Raw genomic sequence first — 24,632 nt, 5'->3', positions numbered from 1 at the left:
GAAAAAACGTGGTGGGGAGAAGAAAGGATAAGTGAACATTTCCCTGGGATCTAAATTAGAGAACTAGCCTCAGACATGGTCGGCAGGAGAGGTGCTGGAGTAGGCTGGAGAGGCACTGATCTCGGAGTCCTAAGGCCATGGTTCAAGCCCCAGCCCTGCTCCGTACTCACAGGGGACCCTGGCCGCTCGCTTAGTCTCCGTGAGCTGTAGTTATCTAATTTGCAAAATGAAGAGAACAGTCACTGCACTGCAGCCTCCCAGGGCTTGTTGGAAGGGTCAAGTGAGACAAAGATTGTGACCGGTGCTGGAGAGTGCTAAATAAATGCATGTTATCCCTGGTGTATCTCTTAGCTTGTCACACTGAAGACCCTCATCCCTCCAGGGAACTGTTCCCAATTACTGTCCACTCCGAGTCATGTGGACAGTGTCTGACTCACTCTCCACCCCCAGATAGGAGCTTGAAGGGCCTTTATGGTCACTGCCTTCACAAGCCATTTCATTTGCTGCATCAGTCTGTTCTTCCATTCATTTTACAGACATTTGCTGAATGTCAGGTATGCCTTACACAGCGCGCTGTGTGCTGGAGACAGATATAAATAAATTATGGTTCCCACTGTTCTGTAGGAATAGCTAATCTCAGAAATCTTACCTATCTTCCCACTAGTAGACTCATGATGAATCTCAAATATGCCTCTTCTGTGGTTACACCTGAGTCCTACAGCACCTGTGTAACGTCTGTGCTCTCCTCATCCCTAGATGTAGCAAAACTAGTGCTTTCCAGTCCTAGTGGCGCAGGATCCCAAATCCACGATTACTAGCCAGGCCTTCAACATTTCCCCAATCTCAAAAATGTAGGTGATACCCTTTTAATTCTTCCTCTTTCAAGACGTTAATATTGATCTTCCCAATCTCCTTTGGACAGTATCTCCTGGAGGAACCTCCTCCATTTCCACAGGTAGACCCACAGCCCACGCATGTCCCAGCATTGGAGTGATGGCAGTAACCTACTCCCTGTCACTCCAGCTTCTGTCCACTTCACCCTGTCCCGTACCGGGCTGCCAGGGTGATTTTCCTACCTGGCTAATCTGACTCCACAAAAACACTTCCCTCTTGCTCTGGATTTTTTTAATATCTAGGTACACAGTCTAGGTCACATTATCACACAAACTCACATGGTGCTTTAAAATTATCCTCTCAGTGGCCAAGATGTGTCCTGGGTATCAGTGATAATTTTTTTTTTTTTTTTTAACAAACATAGCTTCTTCTCTCGAAGAAGACTTGGAAATTAATCCCATCAGATATGTGGCAAAGGACACTTTATAAAACAGCAAAGGACAGGCTCTGAAGTTAGTGACGGAGCATCTCTGAGATCCTGACATTGCAGCAGCAGGGAGCGACAAAGCCAGAACCCTGCGGGATTGCTCTCCTGCTAATGGCACTTGGTTAGCAGAGGTGATGAGACTCTAACATTCTCAAATGGACGCGAGATAAATAAACACCTTTTTCCCTCCCCACCCCCTCTCTCTAAACAGACAAGTTGCAGCTCGGAAATTTTTCAGTTTTTCTCATTGCAAAATCAATACCCATCAGCAGTTTGAAATTAAAGGCAAGATTAGGCCTCAGTTTTATACATGCCTTATTGTATTCCAAAAGCTTTCTACTCAGTCAGATAAATCTTCTTTAAGAGGATTAGGAAACTTTCATTATCTTTATCTAACCTGAAGTAACACTAACTCTGAAAAATTAATCTATAGACTGGACAAAAGCTGATAGGTGCTGGGAAGAAGGAGGACTCCTAGACTTCTTTCTAATTGAGCAGTGGGGTCTCTGCTTCCACCTACTAGAAATTCAACTGGTCTCCAAAGAAAGAACATGTTGCCCCATTGCTAATCAAGACAGGAGAGGATGCAGCTCCCTGAGCGCCTTCCTTTTACCTCTCAGTAAACAGAAAGATTCACCTGCTAAGTGTTCCAGGGGAAGGTCATCTCCTTCCACCTCCGCCCTCCCTCATCTTCTGCGTTGGATTTCACAGGCCACCAAGTCACTTGGCCTGAAATGTGGAGACTGTGAGGAACTGACCTCTGAAATTGAAGTCACTCCACTGTTCTTCTCTTGCCTGTTCTCAGACTCCTTCCAACCCAAACCTATGAGACCCATGGGGAGACACCACTGGCTTCCATATCCAGCCCAAGGAATTGCTCCAAAGGCCTTATGAAGCACATTATCCCTGAAGCTCTGCATCACTAGCCCTTTATGGCCTGTATTGACTTTGACATGCTTACACAATCTGTCTTATTTCCTGAAAAGTGATAGCCTTGTTCTGTTTGAGTCTGTTTCTGTACAGTGCCTGACAGTTCTTTTTTATTTCAGTGCTGCATTTCCTGAATTTGAAGATAACTTTGCTGTCAAGGCCACGAAGGTGCCACGGAGGCGTCACTTCCAATGCTGAGAATTTCAGCTCTTCTGGAGCCAAGCCCAGGTGGCAGGCGGGGTAGTGAGAACTCACACTCCCTTGTTTTCTGCACCCCCAGGAACTTTCAACAGACATTCCAGCTCATCTCAGATAACTGATCTCACCAAGTGCCTCCACCAGCCTCTGAGAAGAAGCATCAGACATGACAGTTGTCTTTATCTCCAGATGGCAGGCCGTCTTATAGCTCCAAAGCAGTGTTCATCACCAGGCCATACCCTGGGTGGGGCATGTACGGGGAATGGAAACAGCAGAGTGTACAGGCATCTGTCGTGTGCAGGCTGATGTGGGCGTCTGAAAGCACCCAGGGACGAGAGTAGGGCTTGAAGGCTGAACTGAGATTGGGCTTCGAGCAATATGGCAGCACCAGGACCTGCCGGGGGACAGAGCTGCAGCAGACTGATCTCTGGTCCAGCCCATGCTCCTGCTGTAACAAATGGCCCACAGGACTGGAGACTGGCTGCCATGCTACCAAAGAGCTGTTCTAGTGAAAAGAAAGGGATGGCTACCCTGAGTTAGACAAGTGACTGAAGTGTGAAAAGATACCAACCTCCACTCAAACTCTCTATGAAGCCAACTGAAATGAGCAAAACTGTATTTTTTAGTAGAGCATGAGGGCATCCACAGTAGCTCAACCAAGACACCACACACATTTCACACGCTGAAAAAAAAATAATTACTGAATCTACTGCAGATGGGATCTGGTAAGAGGCGCTTATTAACAACACAATCGTACCCAGGGACTCCTTCTGAGAGCTCCGTGTATGACTCCAACAGGTCAATACAGAAGACTCTGAGCAGGGTCCACCCCAGCCTCTCCTTTAGTGGAGGAAGGCTATGCCACTGGGGGATGAGAAGTACTCTCCTTAGCATTTAATTGACAGAAACTGCCTACCTAGCGATGGGGGAATGGTGATGTCAGTTGGGGGCAGTTTAAAATAAGTTCATTTGTATTGCTGCCTCATTCCAAATTCTCATAGCTGCTATTTGACTGCATTTTTTGGAATGCATTTTTAATTCTTAATATTTAATAGTTGGTATCTGGGAATCTGACATTTCTTCAGCCTTATTTGTATGCTACATTGTGAAATTCTACTGAAAAACTATTGAATAAAACGCTTGGACATACTGACACAGATTTTTAAAGGGAGAATAAGGGAGGATGTTAGGGAACACTTCCCTTTAAAAAAATTATATAGATGTATTTCTGACACAGACCTGGAGATAGCATTTTAACTAATATCCCTCTTAATTAATCTTGGCTTCCCTGTGAGACTAAAGTGATGCACAGATCCAGTCCCCATGCCAGGGAGGGCTTGAGTGCAGCACCCAAAACCCCTTCTGGAACACGCACACCCAACAACCATGCCAAAACCAGTCATCGGTCACATAACTTCACATCAAGGTTATTAACTTCTTATTATGACATAATCCTATGAAAGGTAATTAAAAGGCGCTGAGAATAGTACTATCCCTATTTTTAAATATTTCTTGCCCAACTCTAGGGTACTAAGTAACTTAACGAAGTTCAACCAGTGCATGCCAAACAACTTATTAATAAGAACAGAAGGACCACAGATAAAATTGAGAAACTGAAGATATTCGGTATTTAGTCAAGAACCCAGCAGATGGGAAGGAATCCAGAACATAAAACTCAATCTTGACGTTCAACAGAGGAAAATGCTTTTCATGTTTTCATACACAAGTAGAAGCAGAGACTGAGATTATGTGTCCCTTCCATCACTGGCAGGACCACTAACCCCCAAATCCAGCTGTGACTCACCTTGCACTATGAGGTGAACCCGGGAAGTTTTAGGGTGGTTGTCTGTCTGCACGGAGCAGGTGTACGGGCCCTCATCATACACATCCACATTCTGGATCATGATGCTGTACTGGGTCGGTGTGTTGACCAGGATGATCACACGAGGGTCTATGGACCACTTGTCATTCCCAGCATAGAGGATGGTGCTGCGGTTTAGCCAGGCCACACGGGTGACTCGATCATCTATGGTACACCTGTGAGTGAGGGGGGCGGGGGAGGAGAAGGAAGATGTGGGGAAAGGGAGGAGGAAAAGGGAGAGGGAAACATTGAGGAAGGCAGGTGGGGGAGGGAGGAAGAGAGGGTTGAGAGACTGCATTATAAATGTGGTTGCTGTATTTTAAGGACTAAATGAAACAACATAACCCAGTGCTAAAAGGAAACAATCAATAATTGATGAAACTTCCTAAATATAGGGTAACAGTGGCCTGAATCATCCTGAAGAACCAATGATACAAAATCATTTCTATTTGATTTAGGAGCATATTATATGAATATCTTTGCTGTATATTTGTTTTCCATCTTATTTTTTCCCCCAGGCTTATATGAAAATTAGTTTATATTTCTTGAGCACATTTACCACCTTGTGGGAGAAGTGGCCCAGGGGCATAGGGGCGAGAAAGTGGATCAGTATTTCAAATAGGTCACAGATAATCCACAAAGCAAATACCTAACTTGTTAGGTGAACATATTTTCGGCCAGCCCTCCCTGCTATTGATAATCTCCTTGTACCCCTAAGCTACCCAAAGACTGCAAATTACAATTTATAACACAGATTGATAAAATTCACCTTAAAAATTCACCTTAAAAATTCAATTTTTGAGGGAGTCATGGCTACCTCTGAAGATGTCAGCAGAAGGGAGAAGAAAATGGTCAGGCCCAGTTCTTCCCTTTATGGCCAACCTCCCTCCCCCCTACCCCCCAAGAGAACAATGTGGCTGATATGACCTTGGTCATCATCTTGGTCAAGAGCTGACCTCTGCCCCCTCAAACCCTACATCTACTCTTCCCTACAAGTGGAAACTATGAAGGCAGGTGGAATTTGTTTTTTGGTGTGTATGACTTGCAATCTCTCAAGTTTAATGCAGAAATAAATATGCCTGTTGGTCAGAAAGAAAATTTGCATATGTAGATTAGGATCTTATAATCTGTGGGAAAAAATAGAAGAGGGGGGCACCTGGGTGGCTCAGTAGGTTAAGCATCTGACTCTTGGTTACAGCTCAGGTCATGATTTCAGGGTTGTAAGATGGGGCCCCGAGTTGGGCTCCATGCTGGGCATGGAGCTTGCTTAAGATTTGCTCTCTCTCTCTCTCTCTACCCTCCTTGGCCCATCCCAGCTGCTCACATACTCTCTCTTGCTCTTAAAAAAAATTAAGAGGGGGACCTGGGACCTGGGTGGCTCAATTGGTTAAGCATCTGCCTTCCCCTCAGGTCATGATCCAGGGTCCTGGGATCGAATCGTGCATCAGGCTCCCTCTCTCTCTCTCTCCATCTCTCATGAATAAATAAATAAAATCTTTTCAAAATTCAAGAAAATAGAAAGAAGATAATCACCTATAAATGTGGATTGCAAAGAAAGATGTAGTTGAATGGCCCCAGATATGCCCACCACTTACCACTCCAGTATGAACCTGAGTTGCAGTATCTGGGCAAATAAGAAGGTGCAATTATACCTGCATTGATTTCTCTCCTGAGCAAGAGAAATGAGGCCCACCTTCTGGGCACAAGGAACACAAATCCGGCATCTCCACATGAGAAAACAGAAAAATACATTGCCATATTTCATCAAATCCGATCCCATTTTGACCAAAATCAGAAATCCTTCTGACAAAGCTCAGGAGATGAGAACACAAAAGATGCTGGCAATGGAGGAGAGATCACGCACATTTGGACCTGCTATCTTCCCCTTAGCAAAGTGGCCAGCCTGACCCAGCCTGAACGGTCATGGGAGCAGAACAATCCTGGAGCACTAAAATGACAGCTCCTGTTGAAAGGGGAAAGTGCTCAGCCTAGCAAAGTACTCTCTCTAGGGCACACGGAAATAATACTAGCTTCCAATCACACAAGTCTTCTTAGGTACAGGTCCTGGCAACCTTGGGTTGGGCTGATAATTAGATGCTTTCAAAGGACAGCAGGAAAGAAATGTCTTTCTTGTAAATTTTCTTTATTTGCTGTTTGTCAGACTACAAAAATGAAATAAGCATGTTTAAACATGTGAACAAATGAGGTCCTTAATTTGGTAATACTCTGGTTATTTCTTCCACATCTCACTCCTTACATATTCACATATATAAAGGCTGTGTTGATTTATTTACCTGAAATAGACTTCTATTCTGATATTCCTAGAAGCAGGTTTTTGGAAGTTGAGCACAGACTTCTCTGAACACCAGTAGTTTTGGGGGGCCAGCTGCATTTACCATTAGATCCTGATAATTCAAGTGTCATGGAGTGATTGCCACCTTTACGGGTGTATCATGGTGATAAAAAACAAAATAATTGAAGTCATGCTGTTTCCTCCATATCCCGGAACCCTAGCTTCACTCTCTGTGCAGTTTTTTTCCTTCAATAGCAACTTTCCATTTCCCTTATGAAGACCAGAAAGCCCACTCTACACTTCAAAAAGCATTTATTAGGGGAGAGAAAAAAAAAAAAGATAAACACATTCATTCACTCTCAATTGCAAATGACTGATAAGGGTTAGTGTGCAATCTTTCTTTATGACAGCTGTGTTTTCATAAACACCAAATCCCTGTTTGAATAACTCCTAAAATGAAGTTCTAATTGTGCAATGCCAGGAACTGGCAAGCCTGGAAGTAGATGGTAAATTGGGACAGAGCAAAGGGAGTCACCTTCTAGTCCCTAGAACCACACAAACCCAGGTGACATAGTGCAAACAAATATTCTTGCTTTTTTATTTTGGTCAATTATGTAACCTCTTGCCTATTTTTAAGTTGATGTAATTTTTAAAATTTAAGTTAAAATGATGCATTGTTGCCCTGAGGAGAATATTCACATTCTAAACTTAAACTGCCAAAGTTATTCAACAAAATTTAAATGCAATAGTAACTTGATTATCTAGTTTCAAAATTCATGGACAAGCTCTTTTTTATTAGTCATAAAATGTGCGTTGTTCCTTTTTAAAACTTGAACTTGTGTTTCAAATATATGTCCTCTGCAGGATTTTATCTTGATGTAATATTTCACGCTTAAAAATCTTTTATTGATCAGCTATCATATTTATTTGCAAATATAGAGAAAGATTGAAGTTGAGATTACTTTTATGTTCTGTGATCATAAAACTCTGAGTAATACTATCTTCCTTTAGAATGAGTTATCATTACAAGGATAATATTGATAAAACAACATAAATATATTGTCCATGTTTTTTTAAGTATAATTAAACATAAAATATAAACTTTTTTGGAAATATAGTGAGGTAGATAAGAATTTTAAAAATTATACCTTGAATAAATATCATTACTGCTAGAATGAGAGAGAGAGCTCAGGATTAATTCAATTCCTATTTTTGTTTGAGAGGAATCTAGTTCACATATCTTGTAGAGCAGTGCCACTCAATTCTTTGAACCCCTTCCAAGATATGTGCCAACCATCACATAGTAATACACCTTCAAAAATTATTTTAATGATCTCACAGCGGACAATTCAATTAGCTCTTCCTTCAATTTCTTTCAAAGCAATGAATTGAAAAATACCTGACTTGCAAAGGGCTTTGTAACTCAGTATTAAGTTCATTCAATTTCACAATATCTGGACAGTATACTGCTAACATTTTACCAGATCTTATCAAATGACTCCTAAAGATGTGTTTCTCTTCACTTAGAACCACCTTGTTTAACCCACTACACTTAGGTGGGTAAAATTGAATGCTGTTTATTTTACTATGCCAAATCACATTGTCTTCTGCCAGAAAACACTTCTTCCTCCCTCTAATTCCAAGATAGAGGAGGCATCGCTTTGCCATGAATTTATTACTGATGAAGTGACGTACCATTACTTTTATTATGTCTCTGCTTACTTTGGTGAGGCTCCCCTTCAAAAGAGTTTTTTTGTTTTTTTTTTTAATAATAGTTGGATGGTAAAAATGAAAGTAAAGGTTAATTCTTTCCTGGATGGTTTATAAAGTGGGGATAGTCATAAAGGAGAACCAGAATTACAATTCCATCTCAGGCACTTTCTCAAGCAGACTGATTTGGGAAATCTGAGATCCTGAATGTATTATCTTAAAACTTTCATTGTGCTTGTATAAGACCTACAACTGCAGGTTGGAGTTCATGGAACTCAGAATTACCAGTGGGTTTTGCAGGGACTGACCCTAAAACAGGTTGGTCCAAATCTATCCTCCAGAAGTAAACATACTCTCAGCCCCCGGCTACGCAGCCGTTGGGAAGCCTTGTGTACTCCTTGGGTGGACATACCGAGACAGGGGAAGATAGATGTTCATGGCCCAATTTACCTGCTCTTAAACCTGGGCCACATTAGTGGGCATGCAGGGAAAACTGGATAAATCTATCTTTCTGAATGGAGGAGAGCTGGTTCATGGAGTCAGTTCTAGAACCTAAAGAATGATAAAGACACTTGTGGGAGTAATGATATTGGTTGAAGGAAAAGAAGAAAACATAACAGGAAATAGTAGGAAGAAGGTTCAGAGAAGAACTTAAAAAAAAAATTAAGTGTACTTCCAAATCTGGCTCTTTTCCTGCTGTGTATGGCTATGTTGGACTCCCAGAAGCACACAGAGGAGAAATTTTATGTTAAATAAGGGCATCCAGGAAGAATGTCAAGAAACATTAATGACAACTTTCTAATTTCTTGAAAACTCTTTAAGATCTCTAAAATTCTTACCTTTAAGTAAATCCTACCTACTGGTCCTCGATAAGATAGAACTCATTACAACTCTACAGTAATGTCTACAGTTACGTAGTGCTTACGGTTACCCAGGACAGTTTAAGAACTTTCCATATACGAAATCACTTGATCCTCTTAACCACCCTTTGAGTCACACTCTATTATTCTCACACTTTACAGATCAGGAAACTGAGATGCAGGAGGTTCAGGACTCTGAACAGCTGGTACAACGAGAGCAGAGAACTTACACCTATGAAGCCTAGAAGAATTCTTGCACTTAAGGACTGTGGTGTTCTCTTCAAGAAGAAAGTGCCTGTGGCTCAAAAATCTAACAATTGGATCAAGCATCCAAACCAATCTCTGTCATTATCTAATTGGTTTCCCACAAATTTATGGTACTCAGTATTTATTTCCTCATATGAGATGAAATAGCTTAGGAGAACAGGAAAGAAATTTGGAAATGACTTTAGTACATCCTTAAACCTCTAGCTATTTGTCAAGAGTAGAAATACTCAGAAAGGGCAAAGAAATGCCCGAAAGCTAATGGAGGAAAGGAATCTTGCAGATCAAGTTGTCCTTTCTGACTCCACTAAATATGGAACTGGGGTTAAGATGCAAGGTCATTTTGTTTTATTTTGAGGAGGAGATGCTGCTAGAGGAAATCCATGCTTTCAACGGGTGGTTCTCAAACTTCACTCTGCATCGGATTCACTCAGAGAGCGCTTTGAAACACAGATTGCTGAGCCCAGGTTCCAACTGCTTCTGATTCAGTGGGTTGGAAGTGGGCTGAGAATTTGCTTTTTTTAAGTTCCCAGGTGAAGTCCAGTCCATGCTGCTAGTCTGGGGACTCCTCTTTGAGAACCACTGCCTTTAAGAAATCAGACAAGAGAGAAGTTGGAATTTAATCAAAATAATAAAATCTTCCTAAAAAGTGAAATCATCCAGCTTTAAAGGTTTTGCTTGTGTTCTTTATGTTTGCTTTCATTTTTATAGTTTGCCTCTGAAAATATAAAATAAAATAAAAAATTACCCTGATTTACATAACAGATATTTAATCAATATCTAATGTACACAAGACAATGTTGCAGGAGCTGAGAACACTGGCTGGCAAACAGACAAAGGTTATGGCCCATGAAGCTATGTCCAGTGAGACAATGAAAGCATATAAGTAAATAAGCATCTTAGTTTCAGAGAATGGCAAGTGTTGAAAGCAAAGAAGGTTAAGGAATGATAAGTGCCAAGGGGCCTGGGAGTATATTTGAGACAGAGGGGTCAGGAAATACCCTCTGGGGCCTGCACACTAGATGCTGAAGTTTTTACAATCTTAAATCTGAACACAATACAATGCATGTCAGAAAACCTTATCTAACTCAAAAATAAAAGTCACATCTCAATTATATACACAGATAGCTGTAGGAACATTTAGATAATATGAGTAACTAGAGAACAAGTAATTAATTAACTAATTAATTAATGAGAACAAGTATTGTATTTTATTTATTCATTCATTTAAGAGAGAGAAAGAGAAAGCGACAGAGAGAGAGAGAGAGGAGAGAGAGAACACAGGCACACAAATGCAGAGGGGAGGGGCAGAAAGTCTTAAGCTCCACACTGAGCAGAAAGAAGCTTGACACAAGGCTCAGTCAAGAGACAGAGACCCAACCGACTGTGCCACTCAGGTGCCCTGAGAACAAGTATTTGAAACCAGCCTCACAAACAGTGTCTCTCCTCTATGGACACCTCTGTTGATATCAGTGTTCAAAGAATTGAAAACTGGCATTTTGAGAAACTGAGGTTAATCAAAAAATTCCTTTATATTTCCACCCTTCTCATTCTTAGGGATAACACCTAGAATATTTTGCATGCCTCTCTGCCTTAATGAGTAGACAGTAGTGAATAGGGTTTAACCTTTAATACACACTCATCATTCTAAACCTCTACTCTTTTTGTAATGCATTGTTACTTTAGAAGATCCTGGACTTCTTCATTGAAGAATATACGACACTGGATTTAATTATTTATGCACTTGGTCTGCACATACCACATGGATAAGAACTCTATCAACAGTCTTCATTTTATATCATCAGTGCCTTCGAGAGTACATCTGACATCTAGTAGGTGGTTGGATCATAATTTATAACGATTAGAAGGCTTAAGACAATGCTTATCAAACTGATATCAAAAGAACCCACAAAGGTTACAGATAATGATACGGCATTATATATTTGAATGTCCCTATGAGAGTAGACCTTCAATGTTTTCACTATAATAAGACATGCAAATTATGTGATGGGATGGAGGTGTTAGCCTTTGCGAGGTGGTAATCGTTTGCAATGAATGAGTGCATCAAATCAACATGTTGTACACCTCGAGCTTAAAAGTGTTATATACCAGTTGTATCTCAATGAAGATTGAGAAAAAAAAAAAAAAAAGAACCTACAGAAGGTGAAGTAGATGTCCTTGGAGATATTTGTATGTGTGTGTGTGTGTCTGTAAGTTCTGTACACACAGAACTTCCATAGGTTCTTTACTTATATTTTTTAATTTAGTGTTTTCATTTATTATATCAGAACATAATATTCTGGAAAATGTATATGTATATATTCTGCATGTGACGACCACAATTTTATTTAAATGTTCAGATGTAAATGTCTATTATTACAATGGCATCAAATAATACTTCTGTTGCCTCAGGCTAATGAGAAAATACAGAGGCAGACTTAGGGTTCAGTAGTACATTTCTGCCAAGGAAAGCTGAGGATGCCAGGGTCCATGATGGTAACAAAGGTTCTCAAAAGTCTGAATGAAACCATGGGCAGAGAGAACTCATATGGCACATACTGAAGTCAAAAGTGATGCTCTGGCAGTAGTCAGTTCCATATTCACATTGCAATGTGGAAATTAATTTTAATATTAATTTTAATAAAACATCATCTGCTTTGTTAAATTAATGTTGTTAATTTTAGTAGTTATGTATGTGTATGATTTATGATTTTAGATTTTAGAGTCATGTAAGTGTATAAAGGTTGAGGGATTTATACCTAATTTTATGATTTTTATATATATATATGTGTGTATATATATATATATATATATTTTTTTTTTTTTTTACATAATGTTACTACTGGGAATCCCTGAAACCTTGTCTTTATCCACCCCTGTCCCCTGCCTTTAAAATGGCCTTCTCGAGAGTACCCAATTTGAGAAATGCTGATAGGGTTGAATATGAAAGCTCCAATATGCATTTTCCTTTAAAATTTTTGTTTCTGCTTTTGAATATCTTTGCCTTTTACATAAATTGAGTTAATTGAATTTCAGTTAAGGACCTTTCGTATACCAAAACATATTAATAATATCAGTTTGAAAAATGGGAGGAAGAGGATGCTGCTTTAGAGAATTCAAAGACCAATAACAAATGACTTTTTTTAAAAGAGAGGAGAGGAGGCAAACCAAAATGAAATATTTGCACCTCAATTCCCAAGGTATTCTAAATTGCACAAAGCTGTTCTCCTGGGAAGCTTTAACTACTCGGTTATTTCCTGAGTTACAAATACAGCCAACTCTAGAGCATCAACAAGGACCCTAAATTATGTAAGGGAAACTTTATGATTCAGATAGTTGAAAATTCAACGATAGTAATAACTCTGCTAGAGCTAATATTTGCCGATAAGGTATTGGCGGAGAATATACATATGAGAGCTTCTGCAGAAGAGTTGGTCGGGGTGGGGAGGTTGGCTTAGAACTCCTTAGAGAGGGTCTGGTATGGAAATATTTTAGTCCAGCATGAGATTGACTTTGAAGGCTGACAGATCCTTGACATCTGCAGATTGTTCCTAATTGGAAGGTGGTGCCACACTAACAGCAGCTGGAGTCAGGGAGTCACATTAATACACAGAGAGGGTGCATGTGTGCATGTGTGTATGTGTGTAAGTGGGGGAGGGGTATCATCCAGAGAAAAGGAGAAAACAAATACAAATGCATGCAGGATGGGTCCCTCGAGAAAACAGAGCATTTCAAACCAAACTAAGGAAGGTGTGGGGTATCCTGAAAATGGTGTCACCTGAAGCAGAAAATCAGCTGCAGGATGATGATGTGTTGTGGTTTCAGCCATGACCGATGATATATGAGTCCATCAGAACAGTGCTCATTGTGTCCCCAAGCAAGCCAGGGGAACATCCCTTCCCCACAAGCACAGTGAGGGCTCTACCTGAATGCAGAGAGCAACTTCGCACACCTCACCACCCAAGTGAGGCAGCCAGACAGAAGACAGTTCAGAACAGAGCATCTGATAGGATGAAGGAAAATGAAGGGAGTGATTTATGTGGAAAGATGGCTCTGCAGAGAGGTGAAATTGCTTACACCCACAAAAGGTGGTTGAACGGCAGGGCTGTGGGAGGAGAGAGGAAGAGAATTCTTACCATGATAGCAGAAGGCAAAGCATAGGGTGGCTAAATGTAATTATGAAAAGAAAGGGTCGGCAGAAAGGCAAGAGAAAGCTCTTTGAAAAAAATAATGAATGATTGAGCTGGCTTCTCCCCAGACTTCAAATTATTCTGGAAATTCACAGTGTATTGGGAAGATAAGTATACTGACTTCCCAACGAGACAGAGATAAGGCCAAAATAAAGATGGCAGCCAAAACCAGCAAAAGAGACCTCTGCTGCCTTCAAAATTCTTATGATCTTAGGTGAATGATTGAATACAAGAGCATTACAGAGATACTCTTCACATTCACGGACATAATAGAAAGTGTAAATTCACCCAATCATAAATATTTATTAAGTTCCTACTAAGTGGCAGACACTCTACTAGGCCTTGTCTCTGCCCTCATGGTATTTTCAAATGGTGGGAGAAATATGCAATCAATCAAATGCCAGGACACTGGTATAATTATTACAAACTGAACTGGGGTGGTGTCTGGGACAGTCAGGTACAGGGGACGGCATGGGAAACCCACTCAGATACATAGTCTAGAGATGGGCCCTTCTGAACAAGCAACAACTAACCTAAGGTTAAAAACTGAGACAGAACACCAGGCACGTGTGCTGGCTAGAGAGCATTTTATGTGGAGGACAGTGTGGATGTGCAGGCCTTGAGAAAAAGGGGTGATTCAGGTAAGGCACAGAATGGATGCTACAGTGGCCCAAGCAAGGCAGATGGGAAAATCTGTAGAGAGTACACATCTCTACTGTCAAAGTGTGTATTTTGGGACGCCTGGGTGGCTCAGTGGTTGAGCATCTGCCTTTGGCTCACGGCACGATACCAGGATCCTGGGATCGAGTCCTACGTCGGGCTCCCTGCACGGAGCCTGCTTCTCTCTCTGCCTGTGTCTCTGCCTCTCTCTCTGTGTCTCTCATGCATAAATAAATAGGATTTTCTTTTTAAGTCTGTATTTTACTCTAGCTGTCATGGGGAATCCTTGAATAGGTTTATGTGGAAGCACGCCATGATCTAAGTAACACCTTTTATAAGAAAATGCTGGACTTCCATGGAACAATGAACTGTAGCAGGACAAGAAGCAGAAGGATTATTGTATCCCTGTTAGACATGAGAGAAGAGTCATGGGACAAGAGGGTCCATAGCCTAAGGAAGGGGTGAAGAAGCCAGAAATGAAGGAAGAGCATAAGGCATGAATGGACAGTGAAGTATTGATGACAATGTTTGCATCCAACATTTTCAAGAAATGAAAACTCTTGGGAGACTCTCATGTCCTTGATGGTTCCATTTATCTTTTTTATTTTGTTTTTTTGTTGTTGTTGTTGTTGTTGTTGGTTGGTTGGTTTATTTCTTTTAAGACTAGAAACACTTGGGAACTTATTCATTCATTTTATAAATACTTGCTGAACACCTACTGGGTGCTAGGGCTTCAGATTTTTATATGCCCACAAATTACCTGTGCATCTCACTAGTTTACTAGGTCTGGGTGGGGACTAACATTCTGCATTTCCAAGTTCTGTAATTGTGCTGATGTGCTAGGGACCACAGTCTGCACAGCCTCATTTTAGGTACTAGAGATGAAACTGTGAAGAGACAAGGACCTTCCTATATTCCAATACATAAGTATATACTGATAAGGCTGATCTTATTGAACGAGGACAACTGATGATGCTGGAGAAAGGAGAGAGCTCACAGAGAAAAATTACTATAAAGGTGAAAAACTATAGATCTAGAACCCATGAAAAAAAAGGGTGCTTCATCTGTTGATTCCTAAGAGAAAAAAAATAATGGAAACACAGGTATGTTTGTGGATCCAGTCATGAGAAAACAAGGATGCTACTGAGTGATGGTTTCTATTTTCTCCAAAGGAGAGGACCAAATTAACAGCTGAAGGTAAATGGGAGAGTAGGAGATAGGGGAAGGGGATGCAAGACAAAGTGAAATAGCTTTTGCAGAAAATGAGGGTAAAATTACTGGGGAATTCTGCTAGGTTCACAGGCTGTGCTGAGCTCCATTTGTAGTTGATGGCCAAGGATTTATCACGACAATACTCTGCCAGCTTTGGAGATATTCCCCAGCACTGTCCTGCTGTAGGCATCGAGAAGGTGGACGGCGGGTTCATCCAGTGTTGGAGGATGCCAGAGGAGCAAGAGAGAAGAAGTTGAGGATTAAAGGAAATGAAAATAATTGAGTAAAAAAAAAGAGGAAGTTAGGAGGGGCTGATGGATAGAGAGAATGGGGTGGGTCTGATGCACTAGAAGAGTTACTAAGGTCCTCAAGTAGATGAGCTGGTATGAAAGAGACTGTACATGAGAGAAAGTAGGAGTACCCGGTGACCTTGTCATTGTGACCCTTGTCAATGAGGGACTAAACCAACTTTGAGGCTGGGTGGAAGATGTAGGTGGATCTTGAGAATATTGAGAAAGATGGTGGGAGTCAAAAGCTTTTTATGTAAACTGAGCATCATAGAAATACTATATTATGAGGCTAAGGTGAGGGCCCTGGCATCAGGGAGATAAGGGCTCTGCTACTTACTGGCAGCGGAACCTAGAACCTAGAACCTAGAACAAGCATTAACCGTTCAGAACCGCATTTCCCCGTCTATGAGGTAGGATGCACATATTTATTTCCCAGCATTATTCAATATTATGAGCCTGAATGAAGTAATGCCGGTGCAAGAGTCAGAATTGTACCTGGCAAATAGTAGGCATTCTTTAAACAGAGCAGGCTCTATTACTACTGTCAAAGAGCTCTGTTGCTTCATTTGGAAAATTATAATTCAACTTTTATTATCTGGAAGTGTGTACTAATTTAAACAAGTGATACTGAATCCATTTGTCTATCTTTTTAAGGCGTTCTGAAGCCTTCTTCTGTATTTTCAAATCTACAAAGAATGATGTTTGCTGTAGAGTTGTTTGAATCCAGTTTTAAGACAGGTTATTCTGCTGGCTAACAGATCGGAAATCAAACGAGATTTACATTTTTAGCATTACCTAGCAAATCAACCCAGTGCTTTTGCAGTTTACCTCTAGATTCTTTAACTTCTAATAAGATTTCCCTTTTTTTTTTTTTTTTTTTTTCTGAAACTTTCTCAGTCTTTAGAAGCATTCTGTACTTGACTGATGCAGGGACCTACAATAGGATTTTGTTTCCCTCTAAGGTTTATTTTCTCAGCTAAAGGCACTGAGACAACTTTAACTTTGTATTTTTATCAGGCCTAGTCCACAGTGTGTTGACACAGTGGTTGATGGGCTAGTTTCTAGATTGATGACCAGTGGTTGGTAAAATGCTGTATTTCTAAAAATATATAATTGAGAGATCAATCAATACAATTGTGCACACCTGCAAGAGAATTCGTTTGGCTCACAGGCCCCCCAGTAGCTCACGTGGTGGTGTCCTTGTCTCGGGCAGCCTCACTGTGCAAATGGACAAACCCTCAGTCTGGAAGAACCAGACACTGGAGCAGACTGAGGCATGCAAGCTGTGGTATTGCTTGAGTACAGGAGAGGGGTGGGGTACTGGGGGTAGGATCACAGTTGGATGGATTGTTTCAGGTCAGGAACTTCAGGGCAACACATTCAATTCTTTTAAGAGACATTTACTGCACATATACTGTGGGACATTAAGAAATAGTGAATGATTATTCAAAAGGCTTCACTTGCAGTCCAAGGAGACACCATTAGCTGGTGCGGGGGTTTTTCAGAGTCAGTTGTAAGGATGTATCTTAGCATAGGTGAAGGACAAGTAAGGCACAGACTTTCACAAATGGTCTTTCCCCAGAGCTGGGCACTGGGCAAGTAATCGCTGCATGGCCATCTCCTAGTCGGAATCTCCCCGTGGCTCTGGGATGCCTTCTTTATTCACCTTCCTTACAATTTCATTTTAAAAGTACATAAGGCATAAAGCATAAGGCAAAGCCATTTCAGAAGCTGAGAGCCCTTGGGTGAAGAAGAAAAGTGTCTTCACGTCGCTCCTCTCCCATCACCCAGCCCCATGCCCCTTGCCCCTCCGGTCCTTGCCAATGGTGCGGAATTCCACGTGGAGTTGTAAAAGGCAATGAGGGCATTTGCTCTCACACCTGCCCACTTGTCAGAGACAGCTGTTTCAGAGGCTGCCCCGTGGCTGGTCAGGGATGCCTTGAGAAGCCACCCAGAACAATTCACGTTATTTATCTGTCACCTGGCTCCCACTCCACTGTCCCTTCCTCCACATCCTGAGCAGCTTTAAAACGCAGCCTCCCCATTTGTTCATTATGGTCGGCAAAAGAAGTGAGTAAGATGAAATTAAAATGTTTCCCAAGCACACACCATTTTAATTCCATTCAATAGATTATCCTGACATATTTACTCACGGCCATGTCTGTCTCAGTATCATCCATGGAAAAGTATAAATTAAAATTTTAAATTAAAAGCAGAGAGTCTGGGGAGCTTGATATCTTTTTGAAGAATGGAGCAAGTCAGCCACAGGCTCCCAGCATGAGTATCGTGGGAGCAAAGACTCTGGCAAGGCAGAAATTACAGCCCACGGATTTCCCTGCAAATACCTTCCCACATATAATGTAAGGGATCATGGAATCCCAAAGACAGGCAAAACCTCAAAGGTCATTCTTCTTTCTCCAGAACTGTGCATAAACAAACTCCTACCCTTCTGGGTTCAGGTAAAACTTAACAGAAACTGCTGAAGGACTAACTTATTTATGAAACAAATAAATATGCTGGAAATTGATGAGCTTTTATGCTATCCTACAGGATTTTGATGTAATATAGTGATTAAGAGAATAAATATTTAATAAGAGGTATATTAATTCCATCACAGGCCTAGAATTTACCAAACTCCTGGCCCTTTGAGAGCAATTAGTTTTCTAATTTATAAAATGGAAATAATATTTAAAATCATAGATTGTGGTGAATATTAAATAAAGAATCCTTTTGCTATCATCGCTGTTCTGAGATCATAGTAGTTAATAAATGTTTGCTATTATATTTCTGTAATTACTCAAAACTAAAGAATAATGATACCCCAAACATAATAATTTTGACTTTCCCTTAGTGCTCATTTTCCAATGTACACACACATCAGTTATAAAGTTTGGAAAATTAAGTAGGGAATCTACCTTTTTGGATCTCGGCCCATAGACCATGCTGTCTCAAGTTTGGAAATAGAGATTGTGTGTTCAAGTGATTGTGGCTTCACGGCCAACTCGGAGGCCAAAAAGTTTGTTTGATTCATCTTGTGCCATCCTAAACAGACTACACATCTGAACAAAACCTTCTTCGAGTTTTTAAAAATAAAACCCTCATTAAACAGACAGATGGGTAGGGACAGATGGAGGAGGAGGGATGGGAACTGATATTTTTTCTAGTGCTTCTCCATTCTTACAAGTCTTCTCCTGTAGAATGTCAGCTCTGCCTGTTTAAAAATATATATATCATATATTTTTAATAAGCCAATCATATTTTCCAGAATAGTGGCTTATTATATATATAGATTATGAGAATGAGCTCCCCTCAAAAAAAATAAAATAGAAGACAGACAAGCTCTTTCCTTGGGCCATAAGAGGCCCAGAGAGAGCTGCTCCCTGAGGGCAATAAAGTCACAGGGTTAACTTTTGCAAATGGTTCCAGTGCAGACCCAGAGAGTGGTTGATTTTAATTTATATCAGCTTGAGTTCTGTGCCACAGGTTGCCAGTCGGGGATAGAGAGGGTAATTCTTCATTCCTGGGACTCTCTGGATTGCTCAGAGGGAACTGAAAGAATAGAAGTCTGACCCGAAAGCAATCTGAATTTCTCTGGCCCTCTCCTCCCTTTTACTCATGTGTTGAGTCAGGAGCAAAAACCTGTATGCAATAGTACTCCAAACACTTGTACAAAACATTAATAAGGGCTGCATTTATGTAGCTCAGGATAGAGGAGGATCTTCTCACTTGTTCCTTAGAGAATTTGAGAAGGTATGCCATGAAAACCCAATGTTTCACCATTATGTGGAAAGGCTGAAATTCCTTACCAAGGATTTTAAATGAATAAATGGATAGAGAAAGAAAAGAGAGGGGGAGGGGAAGGAAGGAGAAAAGAAGGAAGGGATAAAAAGAACAAAGAGAGAAAAAAGAATAAATCTGTGGCTTGGCTGAAAACATATATAATTAATTTACTTTATATTTTTCAGCCAATGGATGTGCCTTCTTAATTGTGTTCAATTCAGATGAATATGGAAAATAATTATGCACTCTCCAAGCACACGTTGACTAAGGATTCCAGTTATTTTTTTGACAACTCCTTTGTAACACTTCATTATGCAGCACCTAACCGATCTGCTCTTAAAACCCAACCTTCCACTGTCCTTGCCATCCTGGGCATCGCACTCTCCTCTTATCATACCCCTCACCTAGCACAAGTCTTAGATAGGCCACCTGTCCGAGGGGAGAGTTTTCTTCCACTCAAATTAACTGTGGGAAAGCAAGCAGAGTCTGGTTAAGTTAAGCCCTAGGGGATTCCAGCAGAGTGGAGAATTACTCCTGTCTCAGTTCATTATAATGAATAATAAAGAGATACTTACATGTGCTTTTTGGTAAATTATTCATCTTGTGCACTGAAGAATCAGGGCAGTAATACGTAAGGGAGACAACTGGTGCATCTGGGCTCCTATAAATACTCAATCTAACACATTTCCAAAGGCCCATCTCTTCCCCCTCATAAAGGATTAGATAGTTGGGGATCTTGGAAACAAGAGGCTTAAACCAGACACTTCCACCTCCCTCTTTGCTCTGTGTGTGCATCTCCCCATAAAGCTGAGGCTGTTTATAACATATTTGTTATTTTATTGTAGCTCCAAAGTCACTTAAAGCAACCTGAGGAGCCCAGCAGGACCTCCACTTTGCTTTGTGCAGCCATCCTCAGGAGGTAATTAGGAAAATGAGAATTGTTTCCAAACCAGTAAAGCTCTTATAGGGCTCTGCACTCAACATGTTCACCAAAGCACCGATTCTTATCTACTAAGGGTAGACCCAACCCATCCTGAAGAAGACAACATACTTAGCTTGGTTCTTCACTACTTCCTAGTAGATTTAATTATCACTATTATTAGTTCATGCTTAGAACGAAACAGGCTGAGACATTCTGAAAATGCTCACCAAGAGTTTTGCCATCACTCGTGTGCCAGATGGACAAGGGGAATGGATCAGAGTCTGAGGCCTTAGAATTCACTCCATCACAAAACAAAGTATTTTGCTCTTTTTATGCCTTCAAATGTCAAGTTTTAGAAATAAAAAGTCCTAATTGTCATTTGTCCTGTTGATGCTTCCAATTATTCATACTACTAATAACACAGTTAATGTTTTAAGCTTTTCAGTTGCATTTTGCACCATAAAGACACTTGCTTTTATTCCCTAGTGAGTGGTTTCATCTATCTTACAGGGTCAGTTAATTGTATACTCACACCTTTGGTATAACCTTAGAGGACATGGGCAGGCTTAGAATTTAGGCTCATAAAACAAAATAAAACAAAGAAATGGGTGATGGTGATGAGATAGTAAAGCGTATAGGGAGAAATAGACCAATGAGAGATGGGGGTAAGTAGAATGGATATCAAATATCAGAAAATATCTATATGACTGGTTTCAAAACCCAGGGAAGAAACCATCCAAGAGTAATTTGTAAGCAGAAAGAATCAAGAATCTGGGCAAGAGTTCCAGATGACACTGATGAACAAGAGACCATATTAAGTTGACTCAAATAAATGCAGGTTTATTAGGTTCATTCATGCTACAGTGGGGACTAGGGAAAATAAGGGGAGTCTGCTATAAAAAGGGAAGGGTGTCCACAGGTGGAACTCACATTCTGCTTGACCATTAGATACTGGGAACTATGAAGAAGATAAGAAGAAATACTTCTCACTAACCATTTACAAGAATTCTACAAGGGATAATTTTTCCATCCATACTTTCTTATCTTGTGATGACTTGTCAAAACAGAAATCTTAAATTTTCCCAGAAGCAAAGTTGGGATCAAAAACTGAACTAACCGCTAACTACAAGTATGAGTCCAAAGGATAGTGGTCTCTGTACTTTTGTAAAGCTTCACTCTATTCCTCCCTCCCTCCCTCCCCTTTCCTCCCTTCCTTCCTTCCTTTTCTCTCTCCCCTTCCTCCTCTCCCTCCTCCCCACCCCCTCGTTCCCTCCCTCCCTTTCAACCATTAGCAATTTATCCTAAGGCATTCCTTTAACTGTGCTACTTACTTCTACCCTTCTCCAATTGACCGGCATTATGAAAATCTATATTGTAAGGATACAGGCGGTATATGGGTAAAGAGAGTTCTTCAAAGTGTTTAGATAAAGCAGACAAGCTCTGACAAAGCTAGATAATAAACCAGGCCAGGAGGTTTTCCCTTGAAGGAATCTAATTAAGAACAAAGGCAAACGTACATTAACATTCTCCTCAAGGCATCACATTCACCTCCGAAGAAATTTTATTGTTGTAAATCCAAAAGAGAAACCTTAGTGTCAGAGCAAAGAGGGGGAGCAGAAGCAGAGATAGTGAGAGAGGCTTGTAATTTTGCTGTGGGTGGAAGGGCCATCTAGGGAAAGGAAATTCAAAAGCATCTGAAACATTTAAATTTGCAGGAAGCAAAGCCAGGCCCAACAGATGGCCTGGAGGAAACCTGGCATCATCATTCAAGGCTGAACTTTTTTGGCAGGGGGATAGCCCCAGTGAATAATCAGAGTTATTTTGTTTTGTATTTTTTAAATGGAAATAGGCCAGTTTAAGTTGCTGATCTCTTGACAAAGATGAAAAGTTGCCCCAAATCCATGTGTACACTCCAAGAGGCCCAAAGTGGGGTGGCCTTTGTCTTATAAAATTAAATTAATTTCAAAAACACTTCTTGATAACTTTGAGGGGTGATAATGGCTGCTTTTTTATTAAAGTTTATTACATTCTTAAGATCATAATACTTCTGAGTAAAATTTTTCACTTTATATAGATGATTCAAGAAGCTTATGAAAAGGAGTTTATTAAACCAACAAGGAGCTCATTCTAATGTGTACCAGCTGGGTTTTGAAAGACTTTCTAACACTGAGTTGCAATCTACCTCTCTAATGCCTACCCACTGGTCCTAGCTCTCTCCCTTATAACACAGATAAATCTAGTATTTCTTCCCTATGGTAATCCTTCATGAACATGAAAGAACTTATATTATTCACTCTAAGTTACTTCATTTTGAGGTTAAGCTTTTTCTATTTAGATTTTAAAATAAGCTACTGCTCATATGTCAGTTCTTGTATGTAGATAAAACAATATTCTCCAAGAACAGAGACCAAAATGGCCCACTAACAATACAGGGACCAAACCCTGCCCACAACAAGCAAAGAGAGCAACCACAGATGACTGGGCTGAAGGCCAAAGCAGCTCAGCCACAACAATATGATGCACACAACACACATAGGAGACACCTTAAGGGTCAGATTCTGGTGAGCAGGAGGACATTGTGCTGCAGGGCACCACTACAGGACTTCTTCTTGGTAGGGCCACTGCTTTCAGAAATAGGAGACACAGCTGACTGTCCTAACATGTAGAAGCAGACATGAAGAATTAGGCAAAATGAGAAAACACAGAAATATGTCCCAAATGAAAGAACAGGACAAAATCACAACAAGAGAGCTAAGTGAAACAGAAATAAGTAATATGCCTGATAGAGAATGTAAAGTACTGATCATAAAGATACCCACAGGACTTGAAAAAAGAGTGGACAACTTCAGTGAGATACTCAACAGAGAGGAAGAAAACAAACAAACAAAAAAAAACAAACAAACAAAAAAAAGAACTAATCAGAGAAGAACTCAATAACTAAAATTGAAAATTCACTAGATGGGAGCACCTGGGTGGCTCAGTTGGTTAAACATCTGCCTTTGGCTCAGGTAATGACTCAGGGTACTGTGATCAAGCCCCACATTGGGCTCTCTGCTCAGTGGGGACCCTGCTTCTCCCTCTCCCTCTACCCCCTGCCTTGTTTATGCTCTCTCTCTCTCTCAAATAAATAAAATCTTCAAAAGACATGTACTAGATGAAATAAATAGTAGATAGAGGAAGCAGAAGAATGCATCAGTGACCTGGAGGACAGAATAATGAATACTGACCAAGCTGAACAGGAAAGAGAAAAAATAATAATAAAAAATATGCAAATAGACTTAGGGAACACAGTGACACCATCAAGTGTAATAACATTTGCCTTATATTTGCCTTCTCTGACATGAGAAGGAGAAGAGAAAAAAAAAATTGAAGAAATAATAGCTGAGAACTTCCTTAACTGGAAGAAGGAAACAGAAATCCAGATTCACAGAGAACCCTCAACTAAATTAGCCAAGGAGGTCCACACCAAGATATATAATAATTAAAATGGGAAAACTAGTGATAGAGAATTTTAGAAGTAGCAAGAGAAAAGAAAATAGTTACATATGAGGGAAACCCCATTAAGCTATTAGCTCATTTTTCAGAAAAAACTTTGCAGGCCAGAGAAAGTGGCAAGACATATTTAAAATGTGGAAAACAAAACAAAACAAAAACAAAACAAAACCTTGAAGCCAAGAATATTCTGCAACAGTGCTATCATTCAGAATAGAAGGAGAAATAAAGAGGTTCCCAGATAAACAAACTTAAAAACATTCATGACCACTAAATGAGCCATACAAGAAATGTTAAAGGTGACTCTGAATGGAAAGGAAAGATCACAAGTAGGAGTAAGAAAAGTAGGAAGCACAAAAGCAGTAAAAGTAAGTATATCTATAAAAATCAGTCAAGGGATTCACAAAATAAAAATATAAAGTATGACAACATAAACCTAAAACATGGGGGAGAGAAGAATAAAGAATGAATTCAAACTTAACCAACAATCACTTCAATATAGACTGTTATATGCATAACATGTTACATACAAGCCTAATGCTAACCACAAGTCAAAAACTGGTAATAAATGTGAAGAAAAAAAAAAAAAAAAAGACAAAGGAATCCAAGTATATCACTAAAGAAAGCCAACAAATTGTGAGAATAGAGA

General features: G+C 40.3%; 1 protein-coding gene across 6 annotated transcripts in view; it reads right to left on the bottom strand.

Annotated features, from left to right (window-relative positions):
- Positions 1 to 24,632, bottom strand: part of OPCML (opioid binding protein/cell adhesion molecule like) — a 1,085,315-nt gene that overhangs the window by 275,303 nt on the left and 785,380 nt on the right. For all 6 annotated transcript variants that reach the window (XM_025464878.3, XM_025464877.3, XM_025464876.3 and 3 more), the window contains one exon: positions 4,254 to 4,486. In XM_025464878.3, the coding sequence (XP_025320663.1) occupies positions 4,254 to 4,486 (233 nt within the window). The remainder of the gene's footprint in view (positions 1 to 4,253; positions 4,487 to 24,632) is intronic.

This window comes from Canis lupus, chromosome 5 (genome assembly GCF_003254725.2).
Source record: "Canis lupus dingo isolate Sandy chromosome 5, ASM325472v2, whole genome shotgun sequence".
In the NCBI taxonomy this organism is placed as follows: Eukaryota; Metazoa; Chordata; class Mammalia; order Carnivora; family Canidae; genus Canis; species Canis lupus.
This window is presented reverse-complemented; position numbering and strand designations above follow the sequence as displayed.